The 17222-nt window shown below is 37.7% G+C and overlaps 1 protein-coding gene across 1 annotated transcript in view; it reads left to right on the top strand.

Annotated features, from left to right (window-relative positions):
- Positions 1–17222, top strand: part of UBR5 (ubiquitin protein ligase E3 component n-recognin 5) — a 132420-nt gene that overhangs the window by 95995 nt on the left and 19203 nt on the right. The window contains 13 exon segments of the mRNA XM_035727246.1: positions 1033–1193; positions 1315–1554; positions 5745–5868; positions 6460–6571; positions 7590–7721; positions 8119–8376; positions 8941–9209; positions 9367–9578; positions 12538–12768; positions 13224–13297; positions 14511–14683; positions 14785–14898; positions 15888–16108. Coding sequence (XP_035583139.1) covers positions 1033–1193; positions 1315–1554; positions 5745–5868; positions 6460–6571; positions 7590–7721; positions 8119–8376; positions 8941–9209; positions 9367–9578; positions 12538–12768; positions 13224–13297; positions 14511–14683; positions 14785–14898; positions 15888–16108 — 2321 coding nt within the window.

Here is a 17222-nt window from a genome sequence, read left to right as displayed (position 1 = left end):
TTATTGACCCAAACTCCTAAGTACTGATGAGCTTTAATTAAACAGTACACTAAGGGGCATGGAATTTTGGGGGTGATTTAAATGACTCCGTTAACAACAGAAACTTCTTTCATTCTAAACAAAAATTCAGAAATGTGGTAAAAAGACAATAGTATACAAATATATGGAACAGTGTTCAAAATTAATAGTAATGCAGTGCAAATTTTTTTTAAGTACTCCTTTTTGCTGTGAAATGAGAAAAGAATATAAACCATAAAACCTAGTGCTGGTGAGGTTATGGTAAAAAGAACAACTTCAGACACTGATGGGGTGGCATTGCATTTGGTATTCTTTTAGAAAACAACTTGTCAGTAATATCACGAGCCATAAAAATATCAGTGCCCTCAGAACTTACCGTAAATAAATTTTGATATGAGAAAGAAAATCATGTCACAGAATAATAAATTAAAAGATGAAATACTTGATGGATCCACTAGTAGTGGATTATTGAATCAAGTTACAACCCAGCCACTTGTTGAAATGTAGTGTAGCCATTTAGAAATAAAGGTTATTTTAAGGAACACTAAAAAAAAAAAAAAACCCAAATAACGTGAAATTGGATGTTCTCTGTAATTAATATGTATATGATAGACCATGCATAGAAATGAGACGAGAAAGTAACGAGAGGGATGGGATTTTGAATTTATTAATATAAATATTTGAATCTACTTTGCTTTTTCAGTATGTACCCTATAGTGAGTTAAATATATTCTTTCTTTGATTTTATTTTTCTTCTAAATATTGATATACATAGAAAACTATAAGACTAAAAAGGGAAATCAAACATTTGAGACCCAGTGTAGGTCAAAGACATGGTAAGCATGTGGCATAAATTAGTCACTGACATTAGAAATATTTTGGTTAAATTTATTTTGAGATTCTTATGAAATGTTAATATTGAACAAGTGTTAGAACTTTTTACTTTATAAATATTTATCTAAACATCTTAAGAGCTGTCTCAACATTAATAGAGTGATTACCATTTTTTTAAAGCTTTTAGATACTCTACTAGGTACACTAGTGAAAGAACTCCAAAACAAATACACACCTGGACGTAGAGAAGAAGCTATTGCTGTAACAATGAGGTTTTTGCGTTCAGTGGCAAGAGTTTTTGTCATTCTTAGTGTGGAAATGGCTTCATCCAAAAAGAAAAAGTAAGATCTCCTTCTTGATTTGGGCTTTTGTATCCTTTTACACACATTTTTTTGTGATAATGATAACATTGTATATATGAAAAAATACATAAAAGATTCCTGGGTTTTCCTTTTGCTCTAGCAACTTTATCCCACAGCCAATTGGAAAATGCAAGCGTGTATTCCAAGCACTACTACCTTATGCTGTAGAAGAATTATGCAATGTAGCAGAGTCGCTGATTGTTCCTGTCAGAATGGGGATCGCTCGCCCTACTGCACCTTTTACTTTGGCTAGTACTAGCATAGATGCCATGCAGGGCAGTGAAGAATTGTTTTCCGTGGAACCACTGCCACCACGACCTTCATCTGATCAGTCTAGCAGGTAAATTTCTACCTGGTAACAGATTCTGATTAATTCTTTCTCTGGAAATACCATGTTTGGCTTACTAAACCTTTGCATAAGCACTCAGGTGGTGTCCATGATCATTTATGCAATAAGTGGTAGAGATTTTATTGTGTTTGGAACCTGTGAGAGCACTTTAAAAATTATACATTGTGTCTACACATCTAAGATAAGAGATACATAGTTGTGGGTTTTATTTTTGGTTTGGAAAAACGCTGCTTTTATTATGCCAATAAAGTAATCTGGTAAGAAAGTTCAGACTTCTGTAGGCATCATTACTTCCTGTCTTTTCTTACTTTAAATAAAGCCTGCTATAAGGCCAACTTAAGGAATGAAAAGACCTATAACTTTCTCTGTGTCCAAAGGCTCGGGCTAGGGGGCAGCTTGTTCTTGTACAGTATAAATAACCAGAATGCTGGAATTTAAAAATATTCTCTACAACAACCATATATCTAAGATAGGCCTAAAACAACTCAGTAACTAACTGGTTCTAGGTATAAGATTATTCTTAAATCTCATTCATCTTTTCCATTTGTAACTAGACTGTAAGCTTGTTGAGTCAGAATGTTTAGAAACTAAAATGTTCTGGTGTCGTTTAGCACAGTGCTTCTCAAAATTAAATATGCATGCAAATCACTTGGTGGTCTTATTAAAATGCAGAGGCTGATTTTGAAGGTGTGGGTGGGCCTTGAGGTTCTGATTCCTTACAAACTCTCAGGTTGTTCCAGTGGTGTTGGTTTAGGGGCCACTCTTGAGTTGCAGGGCTATAGTGATCTTTAGCAAGTATTTGTATCTTTGGTTTTCTCAAGTCTGATTTTGTCACTGTGTGTAAGTATAATGATGTTTGATAAAGATCTTTGGGATTTAAAGACTCTCTTCTTTTCCTGGAAAACATCACTGTGTTAGTAAGGAAGTCCTGCATTAGTATTTGACACAGTTCCCAAGACTTTCATCTCTGGGTTTCATGTGGGTTACCGAGTTGAGTATCTGCTCTCTCACTGTGTTCTCCCCGTATCCCATGTGCTGGTGTGTGTCCCAGCTTTCCCTTTATTGTTAGGTCTCCTAGGATACCCTGGAATCTAAATCCAGGTTTGTCTGCCAAAGCCTTCCTGCAGTAGCCTTGTCACTGATATACTTCCAGGATTTGCTGAAAATGGTTACACATCAAACTATGTATTTTCAGACTCGCTAAATATACTTCATTATCCAGTGATTCTGTTAGCAAAATCTACTTGGGCTCCATATGATGCTCCTGATCCTGATAACCCTGTGAGGAGCCCTCTAGTTACTTAAGTGGTATTACTTTGTGAATTCTTTGTACCCTCTCCTTGGTTTTGTTCCAGAACATAAATGTTTTTTTTATCTGCTGAACAGACTTTGGAGTGATCTCATCTTTAAACAGTGCCGATGAGCCTGTTCTTACTAAGTATCAAGACTTTGTGTCCCCTTGCCAACTGCTTCTTAGGCTCTTTTTTTTATTGTGCACTCTTCAGCTCTCCTCTTCACTCCATTCGCCTTGATTGATTGTTGAGTCGAAAGTCTTGCCAGAAGGAGATCTGATTTGATAATCGAGAGAGATAATAGTGTAATGTTTTCTACAACTGTTGATATAATGTGGAAATCTTTCATTATAATACAGTACAATCACTCCTTCTTGTAAGGGTGTATTTTGATCAGTGTTCCAAGCATGTCTTAAATAAAAAGTATACACTTGACTAGTCTCTGTGATTTCCCTTGTGTTTGGATGGGGTAGATGGCATATATCACTCCACTGAGCATAAAGTTTTAAGTTTAGTATTTTTGCTTTTTCTGTTGCTGCCCTTCACCTCTTTAAAACTCTTAATGTCCTTATTAATAAACCTTTTCCTCTATCTCCATGCCTCGTACAAAAACCGTTAGCTGAAATTTTATTACGAACTAGGAACTTTAAGCATTGTAAATGTATTACCTGTCTTAAGCTACCCAGTAACTCTCATAACCACAATCATCCTAATTTTAAAAAATGAGAAATCTGAGGCTCAGAGAGGTTAGGTAACTTGTCCAAAGTTTAGTAACTATTAAAGTTTAGATACTTAAAGATAATTCTGGACAGATTTTTTTTCCTTCTTCCTATACTCCTGAATATTAGATGGCAGAGTAGGGAGGAGATACTCCTTTTTGGTGCCTTTTTTAAAGATTTTATTTATTTGAGAGAGAGAGAGAGCATGAGCAGGGGGAGTGGGAGAGGGAGAAGCAGACTACCCACTGAGCAGGGAGCCCACCTCAGGGCTCCGTCCTAGGACCCTGGGATCATGACCTGAGCTGAAGGTAGACACTTAACTGACTGAGCCACTTAGGCACCCCTGTTTGGTGCTTATTGATAGTGTTGAGGCACTGGATGAATCATCACTGAAGCCCACCCTACCTCACAGCACAAATTGTAGTCTGAAACTGTCATGAGTGCAGGTTTGTAATTAGAAGTTCTTTGAAAAGACGTTTTTCCTGTCCCCATCCAGCCATGGCTGGTTATAGGCAGGTCACTTGAAATCAGTCTGATTTATGTTTGGCTTTATGTATGTGAGGGGGACAGAAGAGGAAATTTCTATGATATAACTTCCTATTTTGCTTACATTGTAGACTGTCTCCTGTGAAATCTGTGGCTCCTTGAAACCCTTCTAGCCTAAGAGACATGAACAGATGCCTTTGGTGTAAATGGTGGCACCACTGCTCTTAAGCTTAATGATAGGATTGTTTCCCTTTATCACCAGGATAGTTGTGCTTTGTTTTTTTTTTTACTATTTTATCTAGCATATTTAGGTAATCTACTCCAAGAGGGATTTCTCTGCAGTTTGGCAAATTGCCGGAACTAGAAGTTCCCAAAACTTAGAAGTATTTTAACGCCTCCTGTTAGACTGGGTTTCAGGACTGTGGTTGTACCATGAAGTCTAGTGGGAAAAAAGTTGAATCGTGGTATGAAGAAAACAGAAGCTCCATTTCTGATTGGGGAGTTGTAATGTATTTTGGGAATTAGTATCATACATACTTAGTGTATGACTCCTCTGAGGGGATGATAGATCTTATGGATGTTCCAGGATTTTTTTTTTTTTAAAGAAATACTAAGTACTTGTGGCTTCACCAATGTTGACTTTTTTAATATTGGAAATGTTGAAATCTTAGGTTGGAAATACCCTTTTCATCTTTTCAGGATTTTCTTTTAGCATTCTCAGATGCTTTGTAATTTACTATCTCTGTGAAGAACGAGTTACTGAAATTTCTAGTACTAAACACCATATTGAGGCTGCTTGTGTGTTGGAAGGCAGAGTGTCTCAGTTGACTCTTCATGTGTAACTGGTTTCTCATTTCTAAGAGCCGCTGAGGTGAGGAAAGAACGCTACCATGTAAACACGTTTAAAGGTCCTTTAACTTTAACCTCTCTTAGACTGTGTTTCTTAATCTGTAAATAAAGGATAATAGTAGGTCACAGGGTTGTTTTAACAACCGTCTTTTGATCTCTGACCTGCATTTTAAGCTGCATTCTCTCATTCTCCCTTCCTTTTATAAGGGACGCACCTGTCCTTTCTTGGCTGTTTGCAAGGCAGATTTTTAGGGAAGTGGAACTATTTGGCCATCCACCTTTTCTGTTAGGATTCTGTTTTCAAATTAATACTTTCGAACTGACGTTTTTCCTCTACACACAAGTCAGTGGTTAATAAGCTGATACAAAGTACGTCATGTCAGGTCTCTTAAAAGTAGATCACTTTGTAATAAGCACACTTACTGCCATGCTTTGTTGATGGAGGGATGCCGAAGGTGGAAGCTTTGCAAGTTGAGGACCGTTCGCATTGAAAGCAGCGGAGAGGGAGAAATACTTCCCGTAGAGCATTTCAATGGGAAGGACTCATAAAAGGATGTGCATTAACAAATTTTTTCACTAATGACTTACTGAAAAGTAAAAACAGTTCTGAGATTTCTAAGTTAAATAAGTGTCTGTGGTAAAATTAATTTCTTTGGGCTTTGTATTTTCTGATACACTATAGATTAATTATTGTTGGTTTCCAAGAAGTTTTAGGTCAGATTTAAAATAGCATCCTAGCAAGTGGGTCACACTGAGTGACACTGAGAAACCTAAAAGTGTGCTGTGTGGCAGAGGCGTGGCAGCAGCGCCCTCAGAAGCTCCTGTTTCTCCGCAGCTCCAGTCAGTCTCAGTCGTCCTACATCATCCGGAACCCCCAGCAGAGGCGCATCAGCCAGTCGCAGCCTGTTCGGGGCAGAGATGAAGAACAGGATGACATTGTTTCAGCGGACGTGGAGGAGGTGGTTGTAATCGTCTTCATTGTGGTAGACGAGAGGCTCTTCTGGGAGGGAAGGAGTTTTAGTAGTCGTAGCTTACTGCCATATATATATTTGCTTCCAGGTTTTAGACTTTTGTTACATCTTCTTATTTGTGGTTGTACCTGTTAAAAATACTTTAATAATCCTCGATTTAGTGGATAATACAAAACTGAAACATAAGCTTGTTTTTACTCAGGGTTAATGGAGAAGATAGCCTCAGTGTTTAAAAAAAAAGTTTTAGTAGTTTTGGGCAATGTATTTGAAGGCAGAGAGGATACTGCGTCTTCATTAGGTAAATTTTATAACTGGAAGTTTAAAAAACAGTCTCTACACAATTGTTATACTTCTAATTTTAAGGTTCTGTATATGGATAATAGCTACAAACTTTAAGATATGTTGATATAATTTTTGAGAGCAAGTTGTCACTAGCCAGTGATTCAAACTCCTCAGTGTTAAAATTCTCTGTAGTTAGGGATCTTTGTATTGTAGTTACTGACTGCTGCGGAGGGATACTGGTAGAGATACGGGTTTATTGTGTACTTTGATTGTCTACAAATAAGATTCTGGATTTAGGTTGAGGTGGTGGAGGGTGTGGCTGGAGAAGAGGATCATCATGATGAACAGGAAGAACATGGGGAAGAAAATGCTGAGGCAGAGGGACAACACGATGAGCATGATGAAGACGGTATGCAGGTTATTTGAGAAATTATTCAGTATGAATAAATCAGGTATCTTTAAGGATATTAATATAATACAGAGAAAAGCCCCATTTGATGTATAGTGAACATAATGTTCAGCATGTTTTCAGCCTAGGGATTCTGTAGCATCTGTTTAAAAATTTTAGGAAGCAGCTGTACACATAGACACATACAAATATACACGTATATGCTTATATATATTTATATATAAAATAATCTATCTTCTTCCTCCTTTACCTTTTGGTTTTGACATAAAGGTTTTTGGCTTTTTCTTTTCCTAAAAGCCTTTTTAGAAGGTAAACTAATCATAACCACATTAGGAAACATTTACAAATTAGAGAAAAGGAAAAAAAAAATGACCCATAATCCCACCCAGACGCTAATAGTTTGCATTTTTACTTTCAGTCCTCCCCTGTGTTGCCCCATTCCCATACATGTCTTAGATATTATATGTGTAATTTTTGTGCCTTTTTTCACTAACAATCATTTTGGCCTTTTTGCTACCTAGTCATCGTAACTGTTCTTACTAGTAGCATCAGATAGACTTTCTGGAGGTCACCTTTATTGAGGTATAACTGACATACAATAAACTGCACATTTAAAATTTACAGTTTTACATGTTTTGACATGTATATACTGTGAAATTCTAGATAAATCTTTTTAGCTTTCGTCCCCTTTTGGAATCCCTGTATGTAAAACATGAGAATAGGGCAGTGGACCTAGCCCAGAGCTCTGCCCACTGGTGGAGGTTCCCCTGCCCAACCCTTTTTACCTCAGGCTGTGCAGAACGAATTTTGAATTGGAGTCTAATAGTCTGCTGAGTACCATAATGTGCCTAGTCATTTTTCTCCTGCGAAGCAGGCAGTTATGCTTATTGTAGTAGTAATCCCTCCTTTCTGCCCTTTCTGCCCTCCTGTTACCTTATGATATTCTGGCTTATTGCACCCTTTGTTCCACAATGAGTTTGTACTCCCCCCCCCCCTCTTATTTAAATCTATTTCCTAGGGAGTGACATGGAGCTAGACTTGTTAGCAGCAGCTGAAACAGAAAGTGACAGTGAAAGTAACCATAGCAACCAGGATAATGCCAGTGGGCGTAGAAGTGTTGTCACTGCAGCAACTGCCGGCTCAGAAGCAGGTATGTTACCTTACTTGGATCCGGCTTTCTTGCTTATGCTAAGGCTAAGCGTATATTCAGCATGAATTGGTTAAACTGTACTCGTTACGATTTGCACAAGGGTGGCTAAGTCTTTTTTTTTTTTTTTAATAATTTAATCCTTTTTCCCTGTGGATGTTAGGAAGATATTTTAATGGCTTTTTTTCTTTTCTGCTTTTTAAATAATGGATAAATTTTAAGGTTCATTTAGAAGAGCTGTTTTGTAATTAAACTATTTTAATGATGGGTTTTGTGGACTATTGACTATAGCCTGGCTTTCTGTTTAATATATGTTTATTTTCCTGAATGAGGGAGTACACCGTAGTTTTAAATATCAACCAACTGACAATGGTTTCGGTTTTAAAAACAAAAAATTTAGGTGCGAGCAGTGTTCCTGCCTTCTTTTCTGAAGATGATTCGCAGTCAAATGACTCAAGTGATTCTGATAGCAGCAGTAGTCAGAGTGACGACATAGAACAGGAGACCTTTATGCTTGATGAGCCATTAGAGAGAACCACAAACAGCTCCCATGCCAATGGTGCTGCGCAAGCTCCCCGGTCCATGCAGTGGGCCGTCCGCAACACCCAGCATCAGCGGGCAGCCAGCACAGCCCCGTCCAGCACATCCACACCAGCAGGCAAGTCTGAAAGCTTTGTAGTCTTAAAAGACTTCAATAGGTTTTTAAAATTATGTATGTTCATCTAGACCAGTTAAGTAGTTTCATAATCGTTCTTCAGTGTTTTGCTCAGTTCACATACAAAAAATATTTACATATGCCTATATCGAGGTTTCTCAGTCTCTGTACGACTGCTGCTTTGGGCTGAATAATCCTTTATTTGTGATTGTGCATTGTAGGATGTTTAGCAGCATCCTTGACTTCTATGTACCAGATGCCAGCAGCAGCACCACCTCCCACACCCCCTTGTGACAACCAAAAATGTCTGTAGACATTGTCAAACGTCCCCTATTTGGGGCGGGGGCAATAGCAAAATTGCCTCTAGTTGAGAACGTTACAGTAATTCTTGTCCCCCTCCCCTCATCATCACCCTCCTTAATTTAGTGTGGTTTAAGAAAAAGTTTTTTGTTCAGTTGCCGCATTTGCCAGTGCAATTGATCTTTTAGCTTGTTTAAATATGTACAGTGCTAGAGAAACACAATTAGCATCTGACAACTTGTTGTGGTTGTCCTTTTTTCTTTATAGCAAGTTCAGCGGGTTTGATTTATATTGATCCTTCAAATTTGCGCCGGAGTGGTACCATCAGCACGAGTGCTGCAGCTGCGGCAGCTGCTTTGGAAGCTAGCAATGCCAGCAGCTACTTAACATCTGCAAGCAGTTTAGCCAGGGCTTACAGCATTGTTATCAGACAAATCTCGGACTTGATGGGCCTTATTCCTAAGTATAATCACCTAGTGTACTCTCAGATTCCAGCAGCTGTGAAATTGACTTACCAAGATGCAGTAAACTTACAGGTATGGAAACATTGAAAAGTTACTCATTCAAATAAATTTATGAGAATTCCAGTATATGGGAATTAATGTTACAAATATTTAAATGTTTACATACTACTTCTACATCAAATTTAACTTTATTTGGATAGTTTTAACTATTTTAGTTTGGTCTTCATAGAACTATGTAGAAGAAAAGCTTATTCCCACTTGGAACTGGATGGTCAGTATTATGGATTCTACTGAAGCTCAATTACGTTATGGTTCTGCATTAGCATCTGCTGGTGATCCGGGACATCCAAATCATCCTCTTCACGCTTCTCAGAATTCAGCTCGAAGAGAGAGGATGACTGCACGAGAAGAGGCTAGCTTACGAACCCTGGAAGGCAGACGGTATGAAATTCTTCATGTAGGCTTCTATGTTCAGACAGAACCCTTAGGTCCTAGAACATTCGAGCTTTTAGATTGCTGCTACATAAGACCTCACTCTGTTTTGAAGGATGGAGGTACCTTGTGTTACTTCTTTTTAAATTATTGTATAGTTGAAGCAAAAAAGTTAGTTATAATCCAAGCTGTTTTTTAAAAATTCATTCGTATTGTAGGAATCTGATGCTAAATATTCTCATTTTTGAAGCAGTTGATCTCCATCCTTGTGCCCTTATCCCCCAGGCTTCCCCGCCTCCCCCTTGAAAGACACGTGTTCACGGGAAGACTGACTTTGACCGTGGTTAAACAGGAATGCGCGGTGCACTTGGGAAGGGTGGAGTGTGTGCAGCTACCGAAGCTGCTCTCTGATTCCCTCAAATCAAATTTCATTTTCTACTTCTCCCGGTCTGTTGAATTGTGTTTAAAGTATATTTCTGTGTGTGTGTGTTTAATATTTTACTCATTTTTAGAGAGAGTGAGCACATGCAAGAGAGTGAGTGGGGTGCAGAGGGAGAGGCTCTTCAGACTCCCTGCTGAGCACAGAGTCTGACACAGGGCTCGATCTCATGACCCAGAGATCATAACCTGAGCCAAAAGGCAAGAGTCAGACGTTTAGCTGACTGAGCCACCCAGGCACCCCTGTATTTGTTTTCTTTCTGTTCAGTTATAAAATGACCTTTTTCAGGATGAGGAATTAGCCCAAAACTGTACACTAGAGCAGTGAGGCAGTGCCACACAGTGAAAGCGCCCCATACCTGAAGTCACAGTCCTAGGAGATCTGGTTCTAGTTTTGGCTTAGGTGAAACAGCCTTGCTACTTTGGGAGGAAGACAAGGGGCTTGGGAGACTGCTTAGGAGCCTTAACAAGAGTATGGTTGGAGTCTACCATTGACAAGTAATAGTTATTAAGTAGGGCAAGTGAAGACCAGGAATGTGGAGAGAGAGAAGCACTGAAATCATATAAACAGAATTGAGGGCTTTGTTGAAGGATGGAGCAGGAGGAGGCAGAATTTACACCGAGACTTTGATTCTGAATAAACTAGTAGGAAAATTGAGAGGAAAATCTAGAGGAGTATAGAATGGACATACGTGCTTTTGAAAATACTGAGAACTGGGAGAGGATTTGGTGGAAATGTCTAGAATACAAAATTAAATGTTTGGCAGAGAGATCTGGACTTGGGAGGCCTCTGCTCTCTTGTCCTAGGTGGGAAGCCTGCTCCACAAAAAGACACATTGTCTTTGTTAGGCTTAGTCACTCCCTGAAGAACAGCGTTCTGATAATAGATCTAGATTGGTTACAGGGTTCTCCCTTTATCTCACTGTAGCTCTCACTCTAATAGAATAGCCTTATTGAGATATAATTCACATACTATACAATTCACCCATATAAATGTACAGTTCCATACTTTTGAGTATATTCAGAGCTATGCAACCATCACAGTTAATTTTGGAATATTTTTATCATTCCACGAGAATATCTGTTAGTCACATTCTATTTTCCTCTACCTTCCCACCCTAAGTACCCACTGATCTACACTCTTTCTTTGTAGTTTTGCCTATTCTGGACATTAGATACAGATGGAGTCATACAATATGTGGTATTCTAGCTTCTTTTACCTAGCATAATTTTTTTAAGGTTCATCCAGGTTTAGCATTATCAATCAGTATATTACTTCCTAGTAATATTTCTTTGTATGGATGTGCCACTTTTTTTTTTTATCCATTCATAAGTTGGGTTTTTCAACCTTTTTGGCTCTTGCAAATAATGCAGCTGTTAATATTTGTGTTCAGGTTTTTGTATAGACGTGGGTAAACACGTAACTGTGGAATTGCTCGATCATATGATGATTCTCTCTTGTTAACCTTTTGAGGAGCTGCCAGACTTTTCCAGAGTGTTGCACTATTTTACATGCCCAGTAGCAGTGGATGAGGCTTCCTGATTTCTCTGTGTCCTTGCTAACTCTCGTTCCTAACTTTGTTACTGTAGCCATCCTAGCGGACGTGAAGTGGGATCTCATTGTGGTTTCGATTTGCGTTTCCCTAATGGCTAAATGATGAGCATTGTGTCATGGACTTATTGGTCATTTGTGTATCTTCTTTGGGGAAATGTCTGTTTAGATTCTTCGCCCATTTTTTAATTGTCTTTTTGTTATTGAGTTGTATGAGTTACTTACATTTTCTGAATATAAGTTCCTTAATCAGATACATGACTTGCAGAAATTTTGTCCCATCCTGTGTGTGTTTTCTTTTCGTTTTTTTTTTTTTTTTTGATGGTGTCCTTTGAAGGACTTAAGTTTTTAATTTTGATAAAGTCTAATGCTGTGTGTGTTTTCTTGTTGCCTGGGTTTTGGTGTCATGTTAGGCAGTAGTTCTCAGCATGTAATACCCCAGAATAGCAGCGTCAACATCACCTAGGAACTTGTTAGAAATAGAAAACTGGGGGCCCTACTCCAGACCTACTAAAACTTAGGGAGATGGGGCCACAATCTGTCTCAACAAGGCCTCCAGGAGATTTTGCTAAGACACTGAAGTTTGAGAACCATTGTCTTGAGGGAAGAAGTTCCTTTTCCCATTCCAAAGGACCCTGGAAATCCTTTCCCAAATGGAAAGCACAGGACAGCGGGGTGCCTGAGTGGCTCAGTCACTAAGTGACTCTTAATTTTGGCTCAGGTCATGATCTTTGGGTCATGAGAGTCCCGCATTGGGCTCTGAGCTCAGCGGGGAGTCTGCTTGGATTTTCTCTCTCTCCCTCTGCTCACCAGCCGCCCCCCTCAAATAAATAAATCTTAAAAAGTACAGGACCACACGGTTAATGAGTTTTGACTTATGGGTACTCTCAGTTCCTAATTTTGCATATTTATGATAGTGGTAAGTTTCACATCTGTGTCCTTTTAAAAAAGCATTTTCATTTCTTTTTCTTCCTACAGACGTGCCACATTGCTTAGCGCCCGTCAAGGAATGATGTCTGCCCGAGGGGACTTCCTAAATTACGCTCTGTCTTTAATGCGGTCTCATAATGATGAGCATTCTGATGTTCTTCCAGTTTTGGATGTTTGCTCACTGAAGCATGTGGCGTATGTTTTTCAAGCCCTTATATATTGGATTAAAGCAATGAATCAGCAGACAACATTGGATACACCTCAACTGGAACGCAAAAGGTATCCATACTTGCCATGAGGTTGGTTTAGGAAATATTTAATTGCTCAATATGGTCTCTATTAGTATATCGTCCGATTTTTGGAGCGAGAAGAGCGTTGCAAAAGAGAAATAGTACAGGAACATTTCATGTGGGAAAGAGGGCTTGAGTCTCCATAGCTACTCAAAACAGGAAACCTGAGAATCCACTTAAGTTTTATGTTTGATGTAGTCTGTCATGTTTTCTATTAGAGTTTGTGTAAGTACTCACTATTTCTTAATGTGATTATCCTTTTGCTTCTTTGGAGCCTATTTTGTAATTGTAGTACATTTGGCTTGGTCATTCTACCATTCCCAGAGTCTAAAACTTGATCACAATGTTTGCAATTGCCTAGATACTTAACTGACTTTTTCACTTATAGTTCCCATCACCTTTGCTCCATACTTCATGTAAAATGACTCACTTGTCTTTTTGAAGGACACGAGAACTCTTGGAACTGGGTATTGATAATGAAGATTCAGAACATGAAAATGATGATGACACCAATCAAAGTTAGTGTACAGAAAATCTGCTAATCTACTTCAAGAAATGGCTGCCTCAGTATTTCCCCTTCAAGCTTTTTAACTTCATTATTTTCTGTCTGGGTGGGAATTTCTCTTTTCTTCTCTATGTCCCATTTCTTGCATTTTCTGTCCATTTTTCCTTATATATCCTTGAGTTATTTGCTTCATAAATAAGGATGAATTAAAAAATGTTATAAACTTTTTAACAGTTGGTATTTTTTCTATTTTATCTTTGTATCCTTTGGTTTTAGTTTTGTTTACCTTTATTTTTAAGTGTGTAACTACAACATTTTTAAAAGTCTTAGTAGAACCTTTATTAATGCTGATGCAAAATTGGTTTAGTCAAGAAAATGAGAAATACCAATTATAACTCCCAAATATCAAAACTCTTAAGAGTTAATGCAATAAAAAGAAAATATTCCAAACTCAAGAAATTTTGGGATCTTCTGCAGTCTCCTTGTAGTTTTTAGCTATTATTTCAAGTGGAATTTAAAAATTTTTTTAAAGTGGGGTCAAATAGCCCATCCTCTTGCCTATTTCTTCTTAACAGCTGGTACTTTTATTCAGCCCAGGGAAAGACAACTGACCTAACTGCTGTTGTTTGAAAACCCAGCCGTAGCTCACTATTTTCAGAGCATACTGTACACTGCCCAAAGTTTTATTCCCCATGAAGGGGACATGGTGTTCTTGTGCTGACTTACTATTGAGATGAATGAGATGCCCAGACATTTTTGTCTTGTAGAGAAAGCAGAACTTCAAAGTAAGCAAATGCTCAAATCTCAGCTCCTGACCATCTCCTCCTTTTAGAGTCATCAGTGAGCCATGTCCTGAATATGCTTAGGAAGCTAGCTATATTCAGGTCTGAATCCCTAAAGAGAGAAAGAGAAAGATATGGGAAATGTTTGTCCAATACAAAAATGGAACAGTATTTGATACTGCTAATACTTTTTTTTCCAAGCTTTTATTGTTGTGTTTAAATACACATCATAGAATTTACCATTGTAACCATTTTAAATTGCTAATATTTTGAATCATCACCTAAAATAGTATCAAATTTTGGACAATAAACTTGTTTTTGGGTGACATTGAAATTGCATAAAGAGGTTACAGGAATTTTGGATTGAGCAGATTAAGATTCTTTTACCCTTCCCCAGTAATTAATATTTTCTAAAAAACAAACACTTTATCTCTTTATGTTTAGGTGCTACTTTGAATGATAAGGATGATGACTCTCTTCCTGCAGAAACTGGTCAAAACCATCCATTTTTCCGACGCTCAGACTCCATGACGTTCCTTGGATGTATACCCCCGAATCCATTTGAAGTGCCTCTGGCTGAAGCCATCCCCTTGGCTGATCAGCCACATCTGTTGCAGGTGATTTAGATAAAACTAGTTTTACAAGGTTTCTTTTTAAGTGACTTCATTTTTTTTTTTAAGTGTTCAGTGTAACTAGAATATTTCTGTTACAATTCCAGCCAAACGCTAGAAAGGAGGATCTTTTTGGCCGACCAAGTCAGGGTCTTTATTCTTCATCTGCCAGTAGTGGGAAATGCTTAATGGAGGTTACAGTGGATAGAAACTGCCTTGAGGTAAGAGAGTAAAAATCTTCACAATATAATATTTGTGAATGAGAACTTGTACCAGTATCTAGAGTTTTAGAAATGCATTAATCCAGAATATTGTATTGCCTCAAATGATGGAAGTATCAGAAATTCCTGCCTTGTGACATAATTCCATATAATTTCTTAATTCCATCAGTGTCACTAACCTGCTTTGAGACTATAACTTGTTTTATGTCAGGTGACTTCATCTATGAAATGGCAGTTTCATTATGTGTTTTGCCTATTTCAGAGTTGAATGTTGTAATGCTTCTGGAAATTAAATCTTTATATGTATAATGCATATATACCTATCATATATATGAGCATATATAGTATTGGCTTAACTTTTCTTTTTGACTGTAGAATGTGAATAATAAGGTAGAATTATCCAACAAGTCATTATTAATATTATCTACTAGGCACAGTCTCAATCTTTATAACCACATTGAATAGAAAGCATTTTTTATCCTGATTTTATGGGTAAAAAGTTGAGGCTTGCAGAGATTACATAAATTTCTTGTGGGAATGTCTGTTGTTATACAACTAGTTAAGTAGTAGATCTAGTTTTTAGATAAAAGTCTGATGTGAGCGCCTAAAATTATATAGTCCGTACCGTTCCTCCAATGAAAACGTAATAAACATGTTTAAGAGCAGAATTTTCTTTATTATCTAAGTGACAAAAGAGAATGCAGTCTTTGAAATATTGAAAATAAAAGGACATTATAGTAACCACAGATACTATAAAGAATCCTTTAAAAGTTCTGTGAGGCTCCTGTGGTAAATGCACATTGGTGCAGTTTCGTTGGTAGTCAGCAAGGGGAAATCAGAGAAAAGAAACAGGCTGCATCTTTGTAGTTGAAGCGCTAGAAAGGAATTACTTAACTTCCATGTGATTTCTGTGGAATATTAGTAAGTTGAAAAGGAAATCTAGTCAGTTTTTTTTTTAATGTGTAACTTTTATGTGTAAAAATTCATAGGTTCTCCCAACTAAAATGTCTTATGCTGCCAATTTAAAAAATGTAATGAACATGCAAAATCGACAAAAAAAGGAAGGGGAAGAACAGAATGTGGTGCCAGAAGAAGCTGAAAGTTCAAAACCAGGGCCATCTGCTCATGATCTTGCTGCACAGTTGAAAAGCAGTTTACTAGCAGAAATAGGACTGACTGAAAGTGAAGGGCCACCTCTTACATCTTTCAGGTATTTGCTAAGTGGAGATAGTTTTTCTGTTCCATTACTTTATGGGTATTATAATTCTAAGAATTTTTATTTAGGAATTTTATAATTTTATTTCATTTGTATGTAAATAATAGAATTAAATGTTTGAGTTTTCTGGATTTTGGGGTGACTATATAGTCACTGATTGGCATTCTGATTTTTCTCCTTACTTCATTGAGGAAATTTTAAGCCTCTGTTTTTTAATGTTCAGTACTGAGTTAAAGTATGTCCATGTCAGGTTGCCAATTATAGACGTGTTACCAGCAGCTCAGCAAAGGAAAATATGTGAATGACTAGAAAGAGCTTTCTAGACTTGTGACTCTCACACTTGCTTGGGCTCCTTTGCCAGGTTCACAGTTTATTATTATCTTATAAGAAAGAGTAGGTTCTTTGCTTTCCCAGTAAGAATTTGCCTAGTGTACACGGTGGCTCAGTATGGCTAATCATCAATTGATTCGTTGAGTACAAATGGTTTACAGAATGTCAATTATTTTTGCTTAGGAAACTATATACATTTTATATATATATATAGTCCAACAACCATAAAAGGCAAGGAAGAATTGTGGACTTGGGGGGCCCAAGCTTTTCAGAGACAATATGGCTTGAGCTGAGATGGTTAGAATGTGTAGAAGCAAACGTTGAAGGAGAGAAGAATTGGAGGTAGAGAGACAAGTTAGAAAGCTGTTAACTAGTCCAGGCTAGTGGTAGAAAGAGAGAAACTCATGAAGGACTTAATCACTCTGGAGGAACAGGGAAAAGAGACATTAAAATTTGTTTCAGGTTTGTGCAATAGGGAAATAGATGGTACTACTGAAAGAAAGCAAGAGGCAGCGTCATTGAAGTGAAGAAGCTGTATTCAGTTTTCCTATGTTGAACTGGACTTGTGTGTCACTGACATGGATATATTTAACACAGTGGAAATTCTGGTCTGTTGTGAAAATTTGAACTGGAGAGGGATCTAGGAGTCACCCAAACGGAGAGGGATGATGGACTTTAAGGAGAAGAGGTAAAAATGAAGATGAAGGTAGGCAGCCAGGAGACGTATCCTTATATAAAGGATGGAAGGAATAATGGAATAAAAATGAGAAGTTCTATG

Source organism: Zalophus californianus, chromosome 4 (assembly GCF_009762305.2).
Source record: "Zalophus californianus isolate mZalCal1 chromosome 4, mZalCal1.pri.v2, whole genome shotgun sequence".
Classification (NCBI taxonomy): Eukaryota; Metazoa; Chordata; class Mammalia; order Carnivora; family Otariidae; genus Zalophus; species Zalophus californianus.
This window is presented reverse-complemented; position numbering and strand designations above follow the sequence as displayed.